The 18,929-nt window shown below is 42.2% G+C and overlaps 2 protein-coding genes and 1 long non-coding RNA gene across 3 annotated transcripts in view; all 3 read left to right on the forward strand.

Moving 5' to 3' along the window:
• The window catches only part of LOC115195011 (high affinity immunoglobulin gamma Fc receptor I-like), a 64,536-nt gene extending 57,573 nt beyond the window's left edge, over positions 1-6,963 (forward strand). Inside the window, exon 6 of the mRNA XM_029754911.1 lies at positions 6,842-6,963. Coding sequence (XP_029610771.1) covers positions 6,842-6,963 — 122 coding nt within the window. The remainder of the gene's footprint in view (positions 1-6,841) is intronic.
• Positions 6,964-6,982: 19 nt separating this feature from the next.
• On the forward strand, positions 6,983-9,759 carry LOC115194791 (uncharacterized). The gene is made up of 3 exons (XR_003878484.1): positions 6,983-7,145; positions 8,606-8,647; positions 9,180-9,759. It is a non-coding gene; the product is annotated as an uncharacterized LOC115194791 (long non-coding RNA).
• Positions 9,760-14,024: 4,265 nt separating this feature from the next.
• Positions 14,025-18,929, forward strand: part of LOC115195012 (butyrophilin subfamily 3 member A2-like) — a 54,247-nt gene continuing 49,342 nt past the window's right edge. Inside the window, exon 1 of the mRNA XM_029754912.1 lies at positions 14,025-14,286. Coding sequence (XP_029610772.1) covers positions 14,214-14,286 — 73 coding nt within the window. The 5' untranslated portion in view covers positions 14,025-14,213. The remainder of the gene's footprint in view (positions 14,287-18,929) is intronic.

The following is an 18,929-nucleotide window of genomic DNA, read 5'->3' on the forward strand; positions in this document are numbered from 1 at the left end:
TTATTTATATTTGAACTTTTAACTTTCTTCAAACTACAAATCTACCATTCCAGTGTTTTTCTTGCCATACTTTATTTACTTTGCCACCATGGCATTTTTTTGCCTTTACCTCCCTTATCTCACATCATTTGCTCACATTGTATATAGTCTTATTTTTTCTACTGCATCATTGATTGTATGTTGTTTTACTCCATGTGTAACTCTGTGTTTTTGTATGTTGTCGAACTGCTTTGCTTTATCTTGGCCAGGTCGCAATTGTAAATGAGAACTTGTTCTCAACTTGCCTACCTGGTTAAATAAAGGTGAAATAAATAAATAAATAAAAATGTACGGGGGCACCGGTTAGTTGAGGTAGTATGTACATGTAGGTAGAGTTATTAAAGAGACTATGCATAGAAAACAGCAGAGTGTGGTGTGTGTGTGTGGGGGGGGGGAGGGGTGCAAATAGTCTGGGTAGCCATTTGATTAGATGTTCAGGAGTCTTATGGCTTGGGGGTAGAAGCTGTTTAGAAGCCTCTTGGACCTAGACTTGGCGCTCCGGTACCGCTTGCCGTGCGGTAGCAGAGAGAAGAGTCTGACTCGGGTGGCTGGAGTCTTTGACAATTTTTAGGGCCTTCCTCTGACATGGCCTGGTATAGAGGTCCTGGATGGCAGGAAGCTTGGCCCCAGTGATGTACTGGGCCATATGCACTACCTTCTGTAGTTCCTTGCGGTTGGAGGCCGAGCAGCTGTCATACCAGGCAGTGATGTAATCAGTCAGGATGCTCTCGATGGTGCAGCTGTAGAACCTTTTGAGGATCTGAGGACCCATGCAAAATCTTTTCAGTCTGTCTTTTCAGTCTGTTTGTTTGGGGACACACGATTCAACAGCCAGTGAAAAATCAGAGCGCCAAATCCAAAAAACAACAAAATGTCATAATTCAAAGTTCTCAAACATACGACTATTTTACACCATTTTAAAGGTAGACTTCTCCTTAACCTGTCTGGAACACCTGGGATGTCAGTGTCCCACTCTACTCAACAGCCAGTGGCAGTGCGTGGCGCGAGATACAAAACCCTTAAAAATGCTATAACTTCAATTTCTCAAACATATGACTATTTTACACCATTTGAAAGATGAGACTCTCCTTGATGTAACCACGTTGTCCGATTTCAAAAAGGCTTTACAGCGAAAGCAAAACATTAGATTATGTTACTAGAGTACCCAGCCAGAAATAATCACACATCCATTTTCCAAGCAACTACATGCATCACAAAAAACCAAACCACAGCTAAATGCAACACTAACCTTTGACAATCTTCATCAGATGACACTCCTAGGACATCATGTTACACAATACATGCATTTTTTGTTCGATAAAGTTCATATTTATATATAAAAACAGCATTTTACATTGGGGCGTGACCTTCATAAAATATTTTCCCTCGGTGAATCAGCACTACAATTTACAAAATGACTCGTCAAAAACGTTTAACTTGTTATGGATAGGGGGCAGTATTTTCACGGCCGGATAAAAAACGTACCCGATTTAATCTGGTTATTACTCCTGCCCAGAAACTAGAATATGCATATAATTATTAGCTTTGGATAGAAAACACTCCAAAGTTTCTAAAACTGTTTGAATGTTGTCTGTGAGTATAGCAGAACTCAAATGGCAGGCAAAAACCTGAGAAGATTCCAAACAGGAAGTGCCCTCTCTGACCATTTCTTGGCCTTCTTTGCCATCTCTATCCAAAACAAAGGATCTCTGCTGTAACGTGACACTTTCTAATGCTCCCATAGGCTCTCAGAAGGCGCCAGAACATTGAATGATGACTCTGCTGTCCCAGGCTGAAAAACAGTAGCGCATTTGGTAAGTGGTCGATCTGAGAACAATGAGACTGGGGCGCGCATGCACGAGATGACTCCATGTTTACATTTTCAGTCTTTGAACGAAAACAGGGTTTCCCGGTCGGAATATTATCGCTATTTTACGAGAAAAAAAGCATAAAAATTGATTTTAAACAGCGTTTGACATGCTTCGAAGTACGGTAATGGAATATTTTGACATTTTTTGTCACGATATGCGCCGGCGCGTCACCCTTTGGATAGTGTCTTGAACGCACAACAAAACGCCGCTGTTTGGATATAACTATGGATTATTTGGAACCAAAACAACATTGGGTGATGAAGTAGAAGTCCTGGGAGTGCATTCTGACGAAGAACAGCAAAGGTAATCCAATTTTTCTTATAGTAAATCGGAGTTTGGTGAGTGCCAAACTTGGTGGGTGTCAAAATAGTAAGTCATGATGGCCGGGCTATCTACTCAGAATATTGCAAAATGTGCTTTCACCGAAAAGCTATTTTAAAATCGGACACCGCGATTGCATAAAGGAGTTCGGTATCTATAATTCTTAAAATAATTGTTATGTTTTTTTGTGAACGTTTATTGTGAGTAATTTAGTAAATTCACCGGAAGTGTTCGGTGGGAATGCTAGTTCTGAACGTCACATGCTAATGTAAAAAGCAGTTTTTTTTATATAAATATGAACTTGATTGAACAAAACATGCATGTATTGTATAACATAATGTCCTAGGAGTGTCATCTGATGAAGATCATCAAAGGTTAGTGCTGCATTTAGCTGTGGTTTTGTTTTTTGTGACATTATATGCTAGCTTGAAAAATGGGTGTCTGATTATTTCTGGCTGGGTACTCTGCTGACATAATCTAATGTTTTGCTTTCGCTGTAAAGCCTTTTTGAAATCGGACAGTGTGGTTAGATAAAGGAGAGTCTTGTCTTTAAAATGGTGTAAAATAGTCATATGTTTGAAAAATTGAAGTTTTCGGATTTTCGAGGAGTGTATTTCGCGCCTTGCCCATCATTCGATATTGGAGCAGGTGTTCCGCTAGCGGAACGTCCAGATGTAAGAGGTTAAAATATTAAACTGTCATTCAAAGAATTATAGATGAACATCTCTTGAATGTAACCGCATTGACAGATTTCAAAATAACTTTACTGGGAAGGCACACTTTGCAATAATCGGAGTAGTGAGCTCAGAAAAATACACTACACAATACAGTTAGCCACCATCTTGGAGCATCTAATATATTATATAGCATTATAAATATTCACTTACCTTTAGGAGTCTTCATCAGAAGGCACTTCCAGGACTTCCCAGGTCCACAACAAATGTTTTGTTCGATATAATCCATAATTTATGTCCAAATAACTCCATGTTGTTCGCGCGTTACGTTCAGCTAGTCAAAATGTCGGTAGCGCGCCGAAAATCTCAGGACGAATTGTCAAAAAATATATATTTACGTTCGTTCAAACATGTCAAACGTTGTAAAGCATCAATCTTTACGGCCTTGAGAACGTGAAGATTCAGTAATATTTCAACCGTACGGTTCCTGTGTCTTGAAAAACGTTTTGGTATGGAGCAACCTCTCGCGTGGGCGCGCACCTATGAGGCGATGGCCTTCCCTGGGTGACCAACTTCCCAGCCCTCTCATAAGGTCTCTGTTCATCGTAGATGCCTCAAACAACTTTAGAAAGAATGTCGACATCTAGGGGAAGCCTTAGGAAGTGCACAATGATTACCACGTCACGGTGTGTTCAATAGACAATGACTTGAATAGAGCCCACACATCCAGATTTCCACTTCCTGGTATGATTTCTCTCAGGTTTTTGCTTGCCATATGAGTTCTGTTATAATCACAGACACCATTCAAACAGTTTTAGAAACTTTGGAGTGTTTTCTATCCAAAGCTAATAATTATATGCATATTCTAGTTAGTTAGCCTTAGGAAGTGCAATGTGACCCCACAAACTGTAGTTTCGATAGATTCAAAAGAACTACAATTCTCAGACTTTCCACTTCCTGGTTGGATTTTTCTCAGGTTTTTGCCTGCCATGAGTTCTGTTATACTCACAGACACCATTCAAACAGTTTTAGAAACGTCAGTGTTTTCTATCTAAATCTACTAATAATATGCATATTCTAGTTTCTGAGCCAGAGTAGTAACCAGTTTATTTTGGGTACGTTTTTCATCCGGCCGTGAAAATACTGCCCCCTATACCTTAAGAAGTTAAGGAGAGGCATGCTTAGCTGAGTGATCATAAGGGTCCCGTGAGATTCAGACTGCTAGGCGGATCATAGGTAGCAAGCTGGCAGAAGATGGAGGGAGGTCTGTTTTTAGCCACCTCATGCGTTTCCGTCTGTAGATTAGTGGGGTTCCGTGTGGTAGGTGGGACCAGTCCAATTGACAAAATAGTTATAGTTATAGTGGCCCAAGAAAATTGTCCGATAGACCTAATCAGATATCAGCCGATAAGACAGCTAACAATTAGCCGGCCGCAGATGGGCGTTCAGGTTACGTTGCGACGGAGGGGCCAGTTGGATAACTCCCTCGGGCAGATAACGTCGGTAGTCCAGTCGTGAAGGCCCGATGGGGCTCTGCATCGGCAGTAAAACGGGTCCGGATAGGTGATTGTAACCCAGGAGTGGCTGATGGAACTCTTCAGCTGGCTAGCTCCGGAATAATTGACGTTAGCTCCGGGACCGACGTTAGCCAATAGTCACTCGGGTAGCAGCTAGCTAGCTGCAAGATCCAGGTGTAGATGTCCAGAGCCTGCGGTAGAAATCCGGGGACATGGAGAGAATAATAGGTCCGGTATGCTCTGGTCTGAGTCGCGCTGTACAAAACTGGTGATAGCTTTTCGAGCTAAGGGATAGCTGATGACCGCTAACCGTGGCTAGCTGAAATCCAACGTTAGCCAGTGAACTGGCCAACCTCTGGCTAACTTCTGGCTAGCTTCTGTTGAGGATTTGAGGTTAGTAATACTTTTTTTTTGTTTTTTAATTGGTGAGGCGGGTTGCAGGAGAGTGTTTTGAGGTTGAGTTTTTTGAAAAAAATATATATATAAAGATATGCGAAGAAAATATGTAAATATATACACTGCTCAAAAAAATTAAGGGAACACTAAAATAACACATCCTAGATCTGAATGAATGAAATAATCTTATTAAATACGTTTTCTTTACATAGTTGAATGTGCTGACAACAAAATCACACAAAAATAATCAATGGAAATCCAATTTATCAACCCATGGAGGTCTGGATTTGGAGTCACACTCAAAATTAAAGTGGAAAACCACACCACAGGCCCTTAAATGTCCTTAAAACAAGTCAAAATGAGGCTCAGTAGTGTGTGTGGCCTCCACGCGCCTGTATGACCTCCCTACAATGCCTGGGCATGCTCCTGATGAGGTGGCGGATGGTCTCCTGAGGGATCTCCTCCCAGACCTGGACTAAAGCATCTGCCAACTCCTGGACAGTCTGTGGTGCAACGTGGCGTTGGTGGATGGAGCGAGACATGATGTCCCAGATGTGCTCAATTGGATTCAGGTCTGGGGAACGGGCGGGCCAGTCCATAGCATCAATGCCTTCCTCTTGCAGGAACTGCTGACACACTCCAGCCACATGAGGTCTAGCATTGTCTTGCATTAGGAGGAACCCAGGGCCAACCGCACCAGCATATGGTCTCACAAGGGGTCTGAGGATCTCATCTCGGTACCTAATGGCAGTCAGGCTACCTCTGGCGAGCACATGGAGGGCTGTGCGGCCCCCCAAAGAAATGCCACCCCACACCATGACTGACCCACCGCCAAACCGGTCATGCTGGAGGATGTTGCAGGCAGCAGAACATTCTCCACGGCGTCTCCAGACTCTGTCACGTGCTCAGTGTGAACCTGCTTTCATCTGTGAAGAGCACAGGGCGCCAGTGGCGAATTTGCCAATCTTGGTGTTCTCTGGAAAATGGCAAACGTCCTGCACGGTGTTGGGCTGTAAGCACAACCCCCACCTGTGGACGTCGGGCCCTCATACCACCCTCATGGAGTCTGTTTCTGACCGTTTGAGCAGACACATGCACATTTGTGGCCTGCTGGAGGTCATTTTGCAGGGCTCTGGCAGTGCTCCTCCTTCTCCTCCTTGCACAAAGGCGGAGGTAGCGGTCCTGCTGCTGGGTTGTTGCCCTCCTACGGCCTCCTCCACATCTCCTGATGTACTGGCCTGTCTCCTAGTAGCACCTCCATGCTCTGGACACTACGCTGACAGACACAGCAAACCTTCTTGCCACAGCTCGCATTGATGTGCCATCCTGGATGAGCTGCACTACCTGAGCCACTTGTGTGGGTTGTAGACTCCGTCTCATGCTACCACTAGAGTGAAAGCACCGCCGGCATTCAAAAGTGACCAAAACATCAGCCAGGAAGCATAGGAACTGAGAAGTGGTCTGTGGTCACCACCTGTAGAACCACTCCTTTATTGGGGGTGTCTTGCTAATTGCCTATAATTTCCACCTGTTGTCTATTCCATTTGCACAACAGCATGTGAAATGTATTGTCAATCAGTGTTGCCTCCTAAGTGGACAGTTTGATTTCACAGAAGAGTGATTGACTTGGAGTCACATTGTGTTGTTTAAGTGTTCCCTTTATTTTTTTGAGCAGTGTGTATATGTGTACATGCATACATACATACATACATACATACATACATACATACATACATACATACATACATACATACATACATACATACATACATACATACATACATACATACATACATACATACATACATACATACATACATGGGACAAGACAAAGGACAAAGACGTCTGACTGCTACGCCATCTTGGAAAATAATGGTGGGGTCTTTGACTACCTACTGGTGGGGTCTCTTTACCTACTGGTGGGGTCTCCCTACCTATAAATGTGCTCATAATACAGGTCTCATTCTTTCTCCATCTGCTGTTCCATCTCCCATTCCATCTCCAGGTCTCATTCTTTCTCCAGGTGCAGGTCCATCTCCCATTCCATCTCCAGCAGCCCCAGTGTTGTCCATGTCTCTACCCAGGCTGCTGTGTAGTCTACTGGTGGGCTCTCCCTACCTACTGGTGGGGTCTCCCTACCTATAAATGTGCTCATAATACAGGTTTCATCCTTTCTCCAGGTGCAGGTCCAACTCCCATTCCATCTCCAGCAGTCCCAGTGTTGTCCATGTCTCTACCCAGGCTGCTGTGTAGTCTACTGGTGGGGTCTCCCTACCTGCTGGTGACCATCATACTGCTGGTGAAATACTGCAGGAGCAGGGCTCAAGGTGAGAACCTGAGTTTATACAGGATCACCTCATTCCAACAGAATACCTGTTGTAAATCAGAATTATATCACAAGGACTGACAATACTGCAGTAGCTCTGACTGAGTCAGGTTGTAATGTGTTGATAACTGTAGCTCTGATTGAACCATGTTGTAAAGTGTTGATAACTGTATCTCTGATTGAACCATGTTTAAAGTGTTGATAACTGTATCTCTGATTGAACCATGTTTAAAGTGTTGATAACTGTATCTCTGATTGAACCATGTTGTAAAGTGTTGATCCTCTACGGGACGGTTGAACTAACGTGCACTAATGTGATTAGCATGACGTTGTAAGCAATAGCAAAAATGTCCAGGACATAGTCATGTTTTATATGGCAGAAAGCTTAAATTCGTGTTACTCTAACTGCACTGTCCAATTTACAGTAGCTGTTACAGTGAAAAAAACATTGCTATTGTTTAGGAGAGTGCACAACAACAGAAAACTTGTATCACGTCAACTGGTTTGATACATTCACCTATGAAGGTAAATAATGTACTTACATTCAGTAATCTTGCTCTAATTTGTCATCTTGAGGGTCCCAGAGATAAAATGTAGCATAGTTTTGTTTCATAAAATCCATTTTTATATTCAAATATAGTAACTGGGATCTAGAGTTTGAACCCCTGCTGTGTCTGAAAATTTGAAAAAAATCAGATCCTTAAAACCTCTTAGTGAGCCCTTTGAGATAGGATCCCGTTAACGGGATCGTTTGACAAAATAGCATGCCGCAAAATTCAAAACAACAAAAATCTAATAATTTCAATTTCTCAAACATATGACTATTTTAAACCATTTTAAAGATACGCTTCTCCTTAAAGTGTTGATAACTGTATCTCTGATTGAACCATGTTGTAAAGTGTTGATAACTGTATCTCTGATTGAACCATGTTGTAAAGTGTTGGTAACGAGCTCTGATTGAACCATGTTATAAAGTGTTGATAACTGTATCTCTGATTGAACCATGTTGTAAAGTGTTGATAACTGCATCTCTGATTGAACCATGTTGTAAAGTGTTGGTAACGAGCTCTGATTGAACCATGTTATAAAGTATTGATAACTGTAGCTCTGATTGAACCATGTTGTAAAGTATTGATAACTGTATCTCTGATTGAACCATGTTGTAAAGTGTTGATAACTGTATCTCTGATTGAACCATGTTGTAAAGTGTTGATAACTGTAGCTCTGATTGAACCATGTTGTAATGTGTTGATAACTGTAGCTCTGATTGAACCATGTTTAAAGTGTTGATAACTGTAGCTCTGATTGAACCATGTTGTAAAGTGTTGATAACTGCATCTCTGATTGAACCATGTTGTAAAGTGTTGGTAACTGTATCTCTGATTGAACCATGTTGTAAAGTGTTGGTAACTGTATCTCTGATTGAACCATATTGTAAAGTGTTGATAACTGTCTGTTTAGGTGAAACCAGGGTACCCAGGAAGACCCACCAAGACCAATTAGGTGAGTTTCTACCTTACAGCACAACAGCTGCAGGGGCACAACATGGTATTCTGAACACAGTGTGTACTATATTATGTTACCTCTTAGTAGTAGTAGAAAGTAGGATGGATTAGAGTCAACTACCACAATATGTCACTGATATTAATTAATGCATTTAGGAGTAAATTGCCTGGGTATTGAAAAGGAGTAAATATCCTGGGTATTGATGAGAAGCAAATAGCCCTGGTATTGATAATGAGCAAATAGCCCTGGTATTGATAATGAGCAAATAGCCCTGGTATTGATAATGAGTAAATAGCCCAGGTATTGATAAGGAGTAAATAGCCCTGGTATTGATGATTAGTAAATAGCCCTGGTATTGATATGGGAGAACTGGACATGAGCAGGAGCCTCATTGGAAGTAATTTGATAGGATTCTAAGTAGCACAGTATTGACTAGTAAATCATCTGATATGATTTACATTTCTAAGTGGTTCTGTATTGGATAAGTAAATATATGGCCACACTGATGAACTACTTCTGTGTTGAACAGGTGATCATGTTGAAGAAGAGTGAGGCTGAGATCACCTGATCACCATAACAACCATCAGAATGGAACTCATGGAATTCTAATATAGAACTGTGAGTCACAATGCTGTATGTTGTTACATTGTAGCTCCACCTGCTGGAACAATAGTGGCATTTGATCAAATGTGATCTATTAACTGATACATGTATTATTCTGATTGGAATGTGTTTTAATATAATGTGTGTTGTATTATTCATTCAGCAGCTGTCCTTTAACATCAGTCATATACTGGTCATATACTGTATAGCATTATGGTTGATACATTGTAAATGCCTTAACTTTTCATGTCTATACAGATCAACTGATAGGTGTTGTGGTTCAGGCATTATTGTTACAGGTTCAGTATAATGTTATACTGTTACATGTTACAGAGGTAGAAAACATACAGGAGAGGATAATTCAATTATGAACTTTATTTTCCCATTTTGTTCTCTATAGTAGTTCATCATTATTTGATTTAAACATTAAACTAATGTAGTCCTATTGATATTGATATTGATTTTGCATTTGTAGCATATAGAATTAAATACATGATTTTCCTTAACCATGTATCCTGTTTTTTTAATCTGTTCTGAATGACATCACAACCACTGTTTTTAATTTCATTCACTTATGTATCTTCTAAATGATCCAGTCCAGGTTTCCCCTACAGCCCCCAGGGCCTTGAGTATCTTCTAAATGCTCCATTCCAGGTTTCCCCTACAGCCCCCAGGTCCTTGAGTATCTTCTAAATGCTCCATTCCAGGTTCCCCCTACAGCCCCCAGGGCCTTGAGTATCTTCTAAATGCTCCATTCCAGGTTTCCCCTACAGCCCCCAGGGCCTTGAGTATCTTCTAAATGCTCCATTCCAGGTTTCCCCTACAGCCCCCAGGGCCTTGAGTATCTTCTTAATACAATCATACAATCATGGTCTTGAGTATACAGTGCATTCACTTTTTCCACATTTTGTTATGTTACAGCCTTATTCTAAAATGGATTAAATACTTTTTTTAGGAACTAAGGACTTTTTTTCCTTATCAATCTACACACAATACCTCTTAATGGAAAAAGGTTTTTAGAAATGTTTGCAAATGTATTAAAAATAACAAACAAATACCTTATTTACATAAGTATTCAGACCCTTTGCTACGAGACTGGACATTTTTCAGGTGCATCCTGTTTCCATTGATCATCCTTGAGATGTTTCTACAACTTGACTGGAGTCCACCTGTAGAAAATTCAATTGATTGGACATGATTTGGAAAGGCACACACCTGTCTATATAAGGTCCCACAATGCATGTCAGTGAAGGTCAGAGCAAAAACCAAGCCATGAGGTCAAAGGAATTGTCCGTAGAGCTCTGAGACAGAATTGTATAGACGTACCAAAAATTGTCTGCAGCATTAAAGGTCCCCAAGAACACAGTGGCCTCCACCATTCTTAAATGGAAGAAGTTTGGAACCACTAAGAATCTTCTTTTTGATGATACAGATGATAGTCTTATACAGTCCCTGGATTGTGTGTTAAATGCTCAACAACAAAGCTTTCTTTGTGTCCAACAAGCTTTCTCTGCCCTTAACCTTGTTCTGAACACCTCCAAAACAAAGGTCATGTGGTTTGGTAAGAAGAATGCCCCACAGGTGTTATTAATACCTCTGAGGGTTTAGAGCTTGAGGTAGTCACCTCATACAAGTACTTGGGAGTATGGCTAGACTATGGCTACACTGTCCTTCTCTCAGCACAGCTGGAGACTTGTATTTCCCTCACTAACTTTAAACATCAGCTATCTGAGCAGCTAACCGATCGCGGCAGCTGTACATAGCCCATCTGTAAATAGCCCACCCAATCTACCTCATCCCCATATTGTTTTTATTTACTTTCTGCTCTTTTGCACACCAATATCACTACTTGCACATCATCTGCACATTTATCACTCCAGTATTAATTTGCTAAATTGTATATAGACTTTCTTTTTTCTATTGTGTTATTGGCTGTACATTTGTTTGTTCCATGTGTAACTCTGTTTGTCGCACTGCTTTGCTTTATCTTGGCCAGGTCGCAGTTGTAAAGGAGAACTTGTTCTCAACTGGCCTACCTGGTTAAATAAAGGTGAAATAAATACAAATAAAAGAAATAAACATATCAAAGCTGCAGGCTAAAGTTAAATCTAGACTTGGTTTCCTCTATTGTAATCGCTCGTCTTTCACCCCAGCTGCCAAACTAACCCTGATTCAGATGACCATCCTACCCTAGCTAGATCACGGAGACATAATTTATAGATCGGCTCTCGAGTGGCTAGATGTTCTTTACCATTCTGCCATCAGATTTGCCACCAATGCTCCTTATAGGACACATCACTGCACTCTATACTCCTCTGTAAACTGGTCATCTCTGTATACCTGTCGCAAGATCCTTATTTATAAAACTATCTTAGGCCTCACTCCTCCCTATCTGAGATATCTACTGCAGTCTTCATCCTCCACATACAACACCCGTTCTGCCAGTCAGATTCTGTTAAAGGTCCCCAAAGCGAACACATCTCTGGGTCGCTCCTCTTTTTCCAGCTAGCGTCTGGAACGAGCTGCAACAAACACTCAAAATGGACAGTTTTATCTCAATCTCTTCATTCAAAGACTCAATCATGGACACTCTTACTGACAGTTGTGGCTGCTTTGTGTGTTGTATTGTTGTCTCTACCTTCTTGCCCTTTGTGCTGTTGTCTGTCCCCAATAATGTTTGTACCATGTTTTGTGCTGCTACCATTTGTTGCCACCATGTTGTTATGTTGTGTTGCTACCATGCTGTGTTGTCATGTGTTGCTGCCTTGCTATGTTGTTGTCTTAGGTCTCTCTGTATGTAGTTTTGTGTTGTCTCTCTTGTTGTGATGTGTGTTTTGTCCTATATTTATATTGTATTCATTTCTCAGACCATGAGAAACAAGAGTCTCTGGTCTGATGAAAACAAGATTGAACTCTTTGGCCTGAAGGCCAAGCATCATGTCTGGATAAAACCTGGCAACATCCCTACGGTGAAGCATGGTGGTGGCAGCATCATGCTGTGGGGATGATTTTCAGCAGCAGGGACTGGAAAACTAGTCAGGATCGAGGGAAAGATGAACAGAGCAAAGTACAGAGAGATCCTTGATGAAAACCTGCTCCAGTGTGTTCAGGACCTCAGACTTGGGTGAAGGTTCACCTTCCAACAGGACAACGACCCTAAGCACAGAACCAAGACAATGCAGGAGAGGATTCGGGACAAGTCTCTGAATGTCCTTGAGTGGCCCTGCCAGAACCCGGACTTGAATCCAATCAAACTTCTCTGGAGAGACCTGAAAATAGCTGTGCAGCAACGCTCCCCATACAACCTGACAGAGCTTGAGAGGATCTGCAGAGAAGAATGGGAGAAACTCCCCAAATACAGGTGTGCCAAGCTTGTAGCATCATACCCAAGAAGACTCACGGCTGTAATCACTGCCAAAGGTTCTTCAACAAAGTACTGAGTAAAAGGTAAAAATACTTTTGTAAATGTCATATTTCAGTATTTGTTTTTTGTTTTTTGCAAACATTTCAAAAACCTGTTTTTGCTTTGTCATTATGGGGTATTTTGTGTACAGTCGTGACCAAAAGTTTTGAGAATGACACAAATATTAATTTTCACAAAGTTTGCTGCTTCAGTGTCTTTAGATATTTTGTCAGATGTTACTATGGAATACTGAAGTATAATTACAAGCATTTCAGAAGTGTCAAAGGCTTTTATTGACAATTACATGAAGTTGATGCAAAGAGTCAATATTTGCTGTGTTGACCCTTCTTTTTCAAGATCTCTGCAATCCGCCCTGGCATGCTGTCAATTAACTTCTGGGCCACATCCTGACTGATGGCAGCACATTCTTCCATAATCAATGCTTGGAGTTTGTCAGAATTTGTGGGGTTTTGTTTGCCTCTGCCTATGTGGTTCCCACTGTGAAGCATGGAGGAGGAGGTGTGGGGGTGCTTTGCTGGTGACACTCTCTGATTTATTTAGAATTCAACGCACACTTAACCAGCATGGCTACCACAGCATTCTGCAGTAATACGCCATCCCATCTGGTTTGCGCTTACTGGGACTATAATTTGTTTTTCAACAGGACAATGACCCAACACACCTCCAGGCTGTGTTTGGGCTATTTGACCAAGATGGAGAGTGATGGAGTGCTGCATCAGATGACCTGGCCTCCACTATCACCCGACCTCAACCCAATTGAGATGCTTTGGGATGAGTTGGACCTCAGAGTGAAGGAAAAGCAGCCAACAAGTGCTCAGCATATGTGGGAACTCCTTCAAGACTGTTGGAAAAGCATTCCAGGTGAAGCTGGATTAGAGAATGCCAATAGTGTGCAAAGCTGTCATCAAGACAAAAGGTGGCTACTTTGAAGAATCTAAAATCTAAAATATATTTTGATTAATGATTCCATATGTGTTATTTCATAGTTTTTATGTCTCCACTATTATTCTACAATGTAGAAAATAGTAAAAATAAAGAAAAACCCTTGAATGAGTAGATGTGTCCAAGCATTTCTGTTAGCTAAAAACAGAGCCCTGAATGACGGGTTGTTGTCACATTTATTTAACAATTCACATTTGTTCTAGTATGTGTTTTAGGACATTTGGCATGAAGTTAATGTCCATATCAGAACACTAGATATCGCGAGATGACATGAAGTTAATGTCCATATCAGAGTACTAGATGGAGCTAGATATCGCGAGATGACATTAAGTTAATGTCCATATCAGAGTACTAGATGGAGCTAGATATCGCGAGATGATATGCAACTAGAAGTACTGTAAGTGAAAGTGAAAGTAAAGTGTGAAACGCCACCGCCCTTTTCCCCCGTTATTTCTGGAACAGACGTCGTGTTACATTATGTTCGTTGACAAATTAGTCTTTCGACTGTTTTAGTTTATTTTTCTAAACTCCTAATAGTTTTATTCACCAGTTACAAACAGCTTTACCTTGGAGTCAGACTTGTTTTGTAGTGAAATGAAGACCTTTCCGACCTCGGCGGCCTGGTGTTTAGGGATTCTGTTCATCAGTGTTTCATTGATAACGACAGGTAGGACACAACATTATTCCTTCATTATTTATCCTGTAGGCTATTTTATTATCTGAACATAATATTAACAAGAAAGAAACGGGGAGAATTCAAGTGCAGGAAATGTAGATGTCTTGTCGTCGCTGTGTTGTCTGATCAGACAGGGTAGTTGGGGTGTGGTGGTGCTGTATATGTCCATGACAGAGAAACACTTGTTTTCACGCTACTTCGATACGACAGTGACTTTTTAGTAGCAGGTTAGGATTATTAGTTAAGTTTAGGTCAAGTGTTAGCGACAATGCTCTCCTAACTTGTTACGAAACTCGTAGCTGTATCGACGTGGCGCATAAAGTAGAGGGTTAAATTGTTAGGCTGAAGGAAGTGTCGCCATGTTTATGACTAAAAAGAGGAGACGTTTTACACCGAAGTAAAGACAGTTTCAGGTTGGATATTCGACAGATATTCGCCTGTAGTTTTCCTTCCTCCACCAACAGCAGTTAGGGACCGTCAACATAGTGACAAATCATAGTGACAAATCACATTTTTCTAATTTCAATAACTCTTTAACCAATACTCCTAAAATGTTCAATACTGGTTCTAGCTAACCCAATGTCATAGACACACAATGCAGACACTTTTTGTCGATTTACATATCGCACAATTTTAAATTAGTAATTATTAAAATGGTTGAATTTCAGTAGCTCCTTGGTCATGCGACCTAGTGCCTTCAAACAAGGTTCAGAATGCCCACTCAATGGGCTTACACATTGCACACCCTTTAGTTTGTCCATTTTCATCTACACAATTTCACATTTTAAATGTTTTTCAATGTTTCTAAATTCAATAGGACCTTGGTAATGTGACCTACTGACCTCAAACAAGGTTCAGAATGTCCACTGTCCACCCTTCTGTATTGCACACCCTTAAGTTTGTCAATTTTCACACGATTTTATACTAATTTTACAAACTTTGAAATTTCAATAGCTCCTTGGTCATGTGACCTACTTACATCAAAACATCAAGCAAATGATTGAAAGGTATGGGCCTCCCGGGTGGCGCAGTGATTCTGGGTTCGCTCTGTCGCAGCCGGCCGTGACCGGGAGGCTCATGGAGCGGTGCACAATTGGGCCAGCGTCGTCCGTGTTAGGGAGGGTTTCGCCGGCAGGGATATCCTTGTCTCATTGCGCACTAGCGATTCCTGTGTTTCCTCCGACACATTGGTGCGGCTGGCTTCCGGGTTGGATGTGCATTTTCAAGAAGCAGTGCGGATTGGTTGGGTTGTGTTTCGGAGGCTCTCGACCTTCACCTCTCCTGAGTCCGTACGGGAGTTGCTGCGGTGAGACGACTGTAACTACCAATTGGGAGAAAAAAAGGGGTAAAGAAAAAAAAAAGAAAGGCGTGATTATTTTCTGTTGCTTCTTCCGACATGATGGTGCCGCTAAATACTGCGAGGAGTATTTGGTTCTCAAGCCTATAAATATTGTGCTGGCACTTGATGTTGATAGGGTGTAAAACCCAGTTAAAGTTCGCTGAAGGTTAGCAGTTTGTAAGACAGAAAAGCCTCTGATGATGCCACCGACTCATGGGTTAGGGGCAGCACTCAGGCTGTGGAGGTTGGGTTGGGGACTTGTGGAGGTTGGGTTGGGGACTTGTGGAGGTTGGGTTGGGGACTTGTGGAGGTTGGGTTGGAGACTTGTGGAGGTTGGGTTGCGGATAAAAGCGTGCGGGTCACCAGGTGCATTTGTTTCAGGTTACCAGGTGCACAAGGAGGCCTCCATCAAGGCGCCCACTGAGTGGACATTCTGAACCTTGTTTGAAGTCAGTAGGTCACATGAAATTCAAATGTAAAAAAAAAAAGAAAGTTTGTACTTTGTTTACGCTCCCTAACTAGAAATTCAAAATGCTGCTCACATTTCCACATGTTTATTAGCTTTTGCAAAGTGAATGTCCACATTGTGAAAATAAGACCTGTGCAGTGTTGTGCGCAATGTTTCCAACAGCAACAGACACTTATTTGGAGTCTGTGGCTCAAGTGGTTTGAAAGCTATTGAGGTTTGAGGTGCGAATAGAATATCCATCGAATATCCAACCTGAAACTGATTTTACGATTTCCATTGAAGAGCGACAAAGAATTCAGATCGTAAAACGTTTTCTTTTTATAGTCATAAATATGGCTAAAGCCAAGGATGTGTAATTAAGGTTCGATTTGGGAACAAGGTAGAGGTCGACCGATTATGATTTTTCAACGCCGATACCGATTATTGGGGGGGGCCCAAAAAAATTCCGGTGCCGATTAATCGGCCGATTTTTTTTTTTGTATTATTATTTTTTTACATTTATTTATTTGTAATAATGACAGTTATTACAGTCAATGATTCAATCGTGTGTTATAGCTCCACCTTGTGGCCATGGAATGAGAGGGTGTGGACTATGGGTCTTTACCATCAGGTCAAGTTGCACCCTCCTCAGCCTTTCGATCTCATAGTCATCTGAATGTTAATTTTGCTCACAAGAAGAACCGGTATAATAATAATGAATCAGAGGAAATACAACAGGCTTCCACCAGCTTCTCTGTTCTAACCCCCAATAACCAACAGCAATGAATACAACAGGCTTCCACCAGCTTCTCTGCTCTAACCCCCAATAACCAACAGCAACCAATACAATAGGCTTCCACCAGCTTCTCTGTTCTAACCCCAATAATCAATACAATAGGCTTCCACCAGCTTCTCTGCTCTAACCCCCAATAACCAACACCAACCAATACAACAGGCTTCCACCAGCTTCTCTGTTCTAACCCCCAATAACCAACAGCAACCAATACAATAGGCTTTCACCAGCTTCTCTGTTCTAACCCCCAATAACCAACACCAACCAATACAACAGGCTTCCACCAGCTTCTCTGTTCTAACCCCCAATAACCAACAGCAACCAATACAATAGGCTTTCACCAGCTTCTCTGCTCTAACCCCCAATAACCAACAGCAACCAATACAATAGGCTTCCACCAGCTTCTCTGTTCTAACCCCCAATAACCAACACCAACCAATACAATAGGCTTCCACCAGCTTCTCTGTTCTAACCCCCAATAACCAACAGCAACCAATACAATAGGCTTCCACCAGCTTCTCTGCTCTAACCCCCAATAACCAACACCAACCAATACAATAGGCTTCCACCAGCTTCTCTGTTCTAACCCCCAATAACCAACAGCAACCAATACAATAGGCTTTCACCAGCTTGTCTGTTCTAACCCCCAATAACCAACAGCAACCAATACAATAGGCTTTCACCAGCTTCTTCTGTGTCACGTCCTGACCAGTATAAGGGGTTATTTGTTATTGTAGTTTGGTCAGGACGTGGCAGAGGGTGTTTGTTTAGAGTGTTTCGGGGTTTGTTGGGCTATGTTCTATGTTAGTTATTTCTATGTTTATCTAGTATGTCTTGTTCTATGTTTAGTTAATGGGGTTGACCTTCAATTGGAAGCAGCTGCTCGAAAGGTAGAGCTGCCGCTTTCAAGGTGCGGGACTCTAACCCGGAAGCTTATAGGAAATCCTGCTATGCCCTGCGACGAACCATCAAACAGGCAAAGCATCAATACAGGGCTAAGATTGAATCACACTACACCGGCTCCGACGCTCGTCGGATGTGGCAGGGCTTGCAAACTACTACAGACTACAAAGGGAAACACAGCCGCGAGCTGCCCAGTGACACGAGCCTACCAGACGAGCTAAATCACTTCTGTGCTCGCTTTGAGGCAAGCAACACTGAGGCATGCATGAGAGCATCAGCTGTTCTGGACGACTGTGTGATCACGCTCTCCGTAGCCGACGTGAGTAAGACCTTTAAACAGGTCAACATACACAAGGCTGCAGGGCCAGACGGATTACCAGGACGTGTGCTCCGGGCATGTGCTGACCAACTGGCAGGTGTCTTCATTGACATTTTCAACATGTCCCTGATTGAATCTGTAATACCAACATATTTCAAGCAGACCACCTTAGTCCCTGTGCCCAAGAACACAAAGGCAACCTGCCCAAATGACTACAGACCCGTAGCACTCAGGTCCGTAGCCATGAAGTGCTTTGAAAGGCTGGTAATGGCTCACATCAACACCATTATCCCAGAAACCCTAGACCCACTCCAATTTGCATACCGCCCAAACAGATCCACAGATGATGCAATCTCTATTGCACTCCACACTGCCCTTTCCCACCTGGACAAAAGGAACACCTACGTAAGAATGCTGTTCTTTGAATACAACTCAGCGTTCAACACCATAGTACCCTCAAAGCTGATCACTAAGCTAAGGACCCTGGGACTCAACACCTCCCTCTGCAACTGGATCCTGGACTTCCTGACGGGCCGCCCCCAGGTGGTGAGGGTAGGTAGCAACACATCTGCCACGCTGATCCTCAACACTGGAGCTCCCCAGGGGTGCGTGCTCAGTCCCCTCCTGTACTCCCTGTTCACCCTCGACCTCATGGCACGACTCCAATACCATCATTATGTTTGCAGACAACACAACAGTGGTAGGCCTGATCACCGACAACGACGAGACAGCCTATAGGGAGGAGGTCAGAGACCTGGCCGGGTGGTGCCAGAATAACAACCTATCCCTCAACGTAACCAAGACTAAGGAGATGATTGTGGACTACAGGAAA

Source organism: Salmo trutta, chromosome 5 (genome assembly GCF_901001165.1).
Source record: "Salmo trutta chromosome 5, fSalTru1.1, whole genome shotgun sequence".
NCBI classification, from domain to species: Eukaryota; Metazoa; Chordata; class Actinopteri; order Salmoniformes; family Salmonidae; genus Salmo; species Salmo trutta.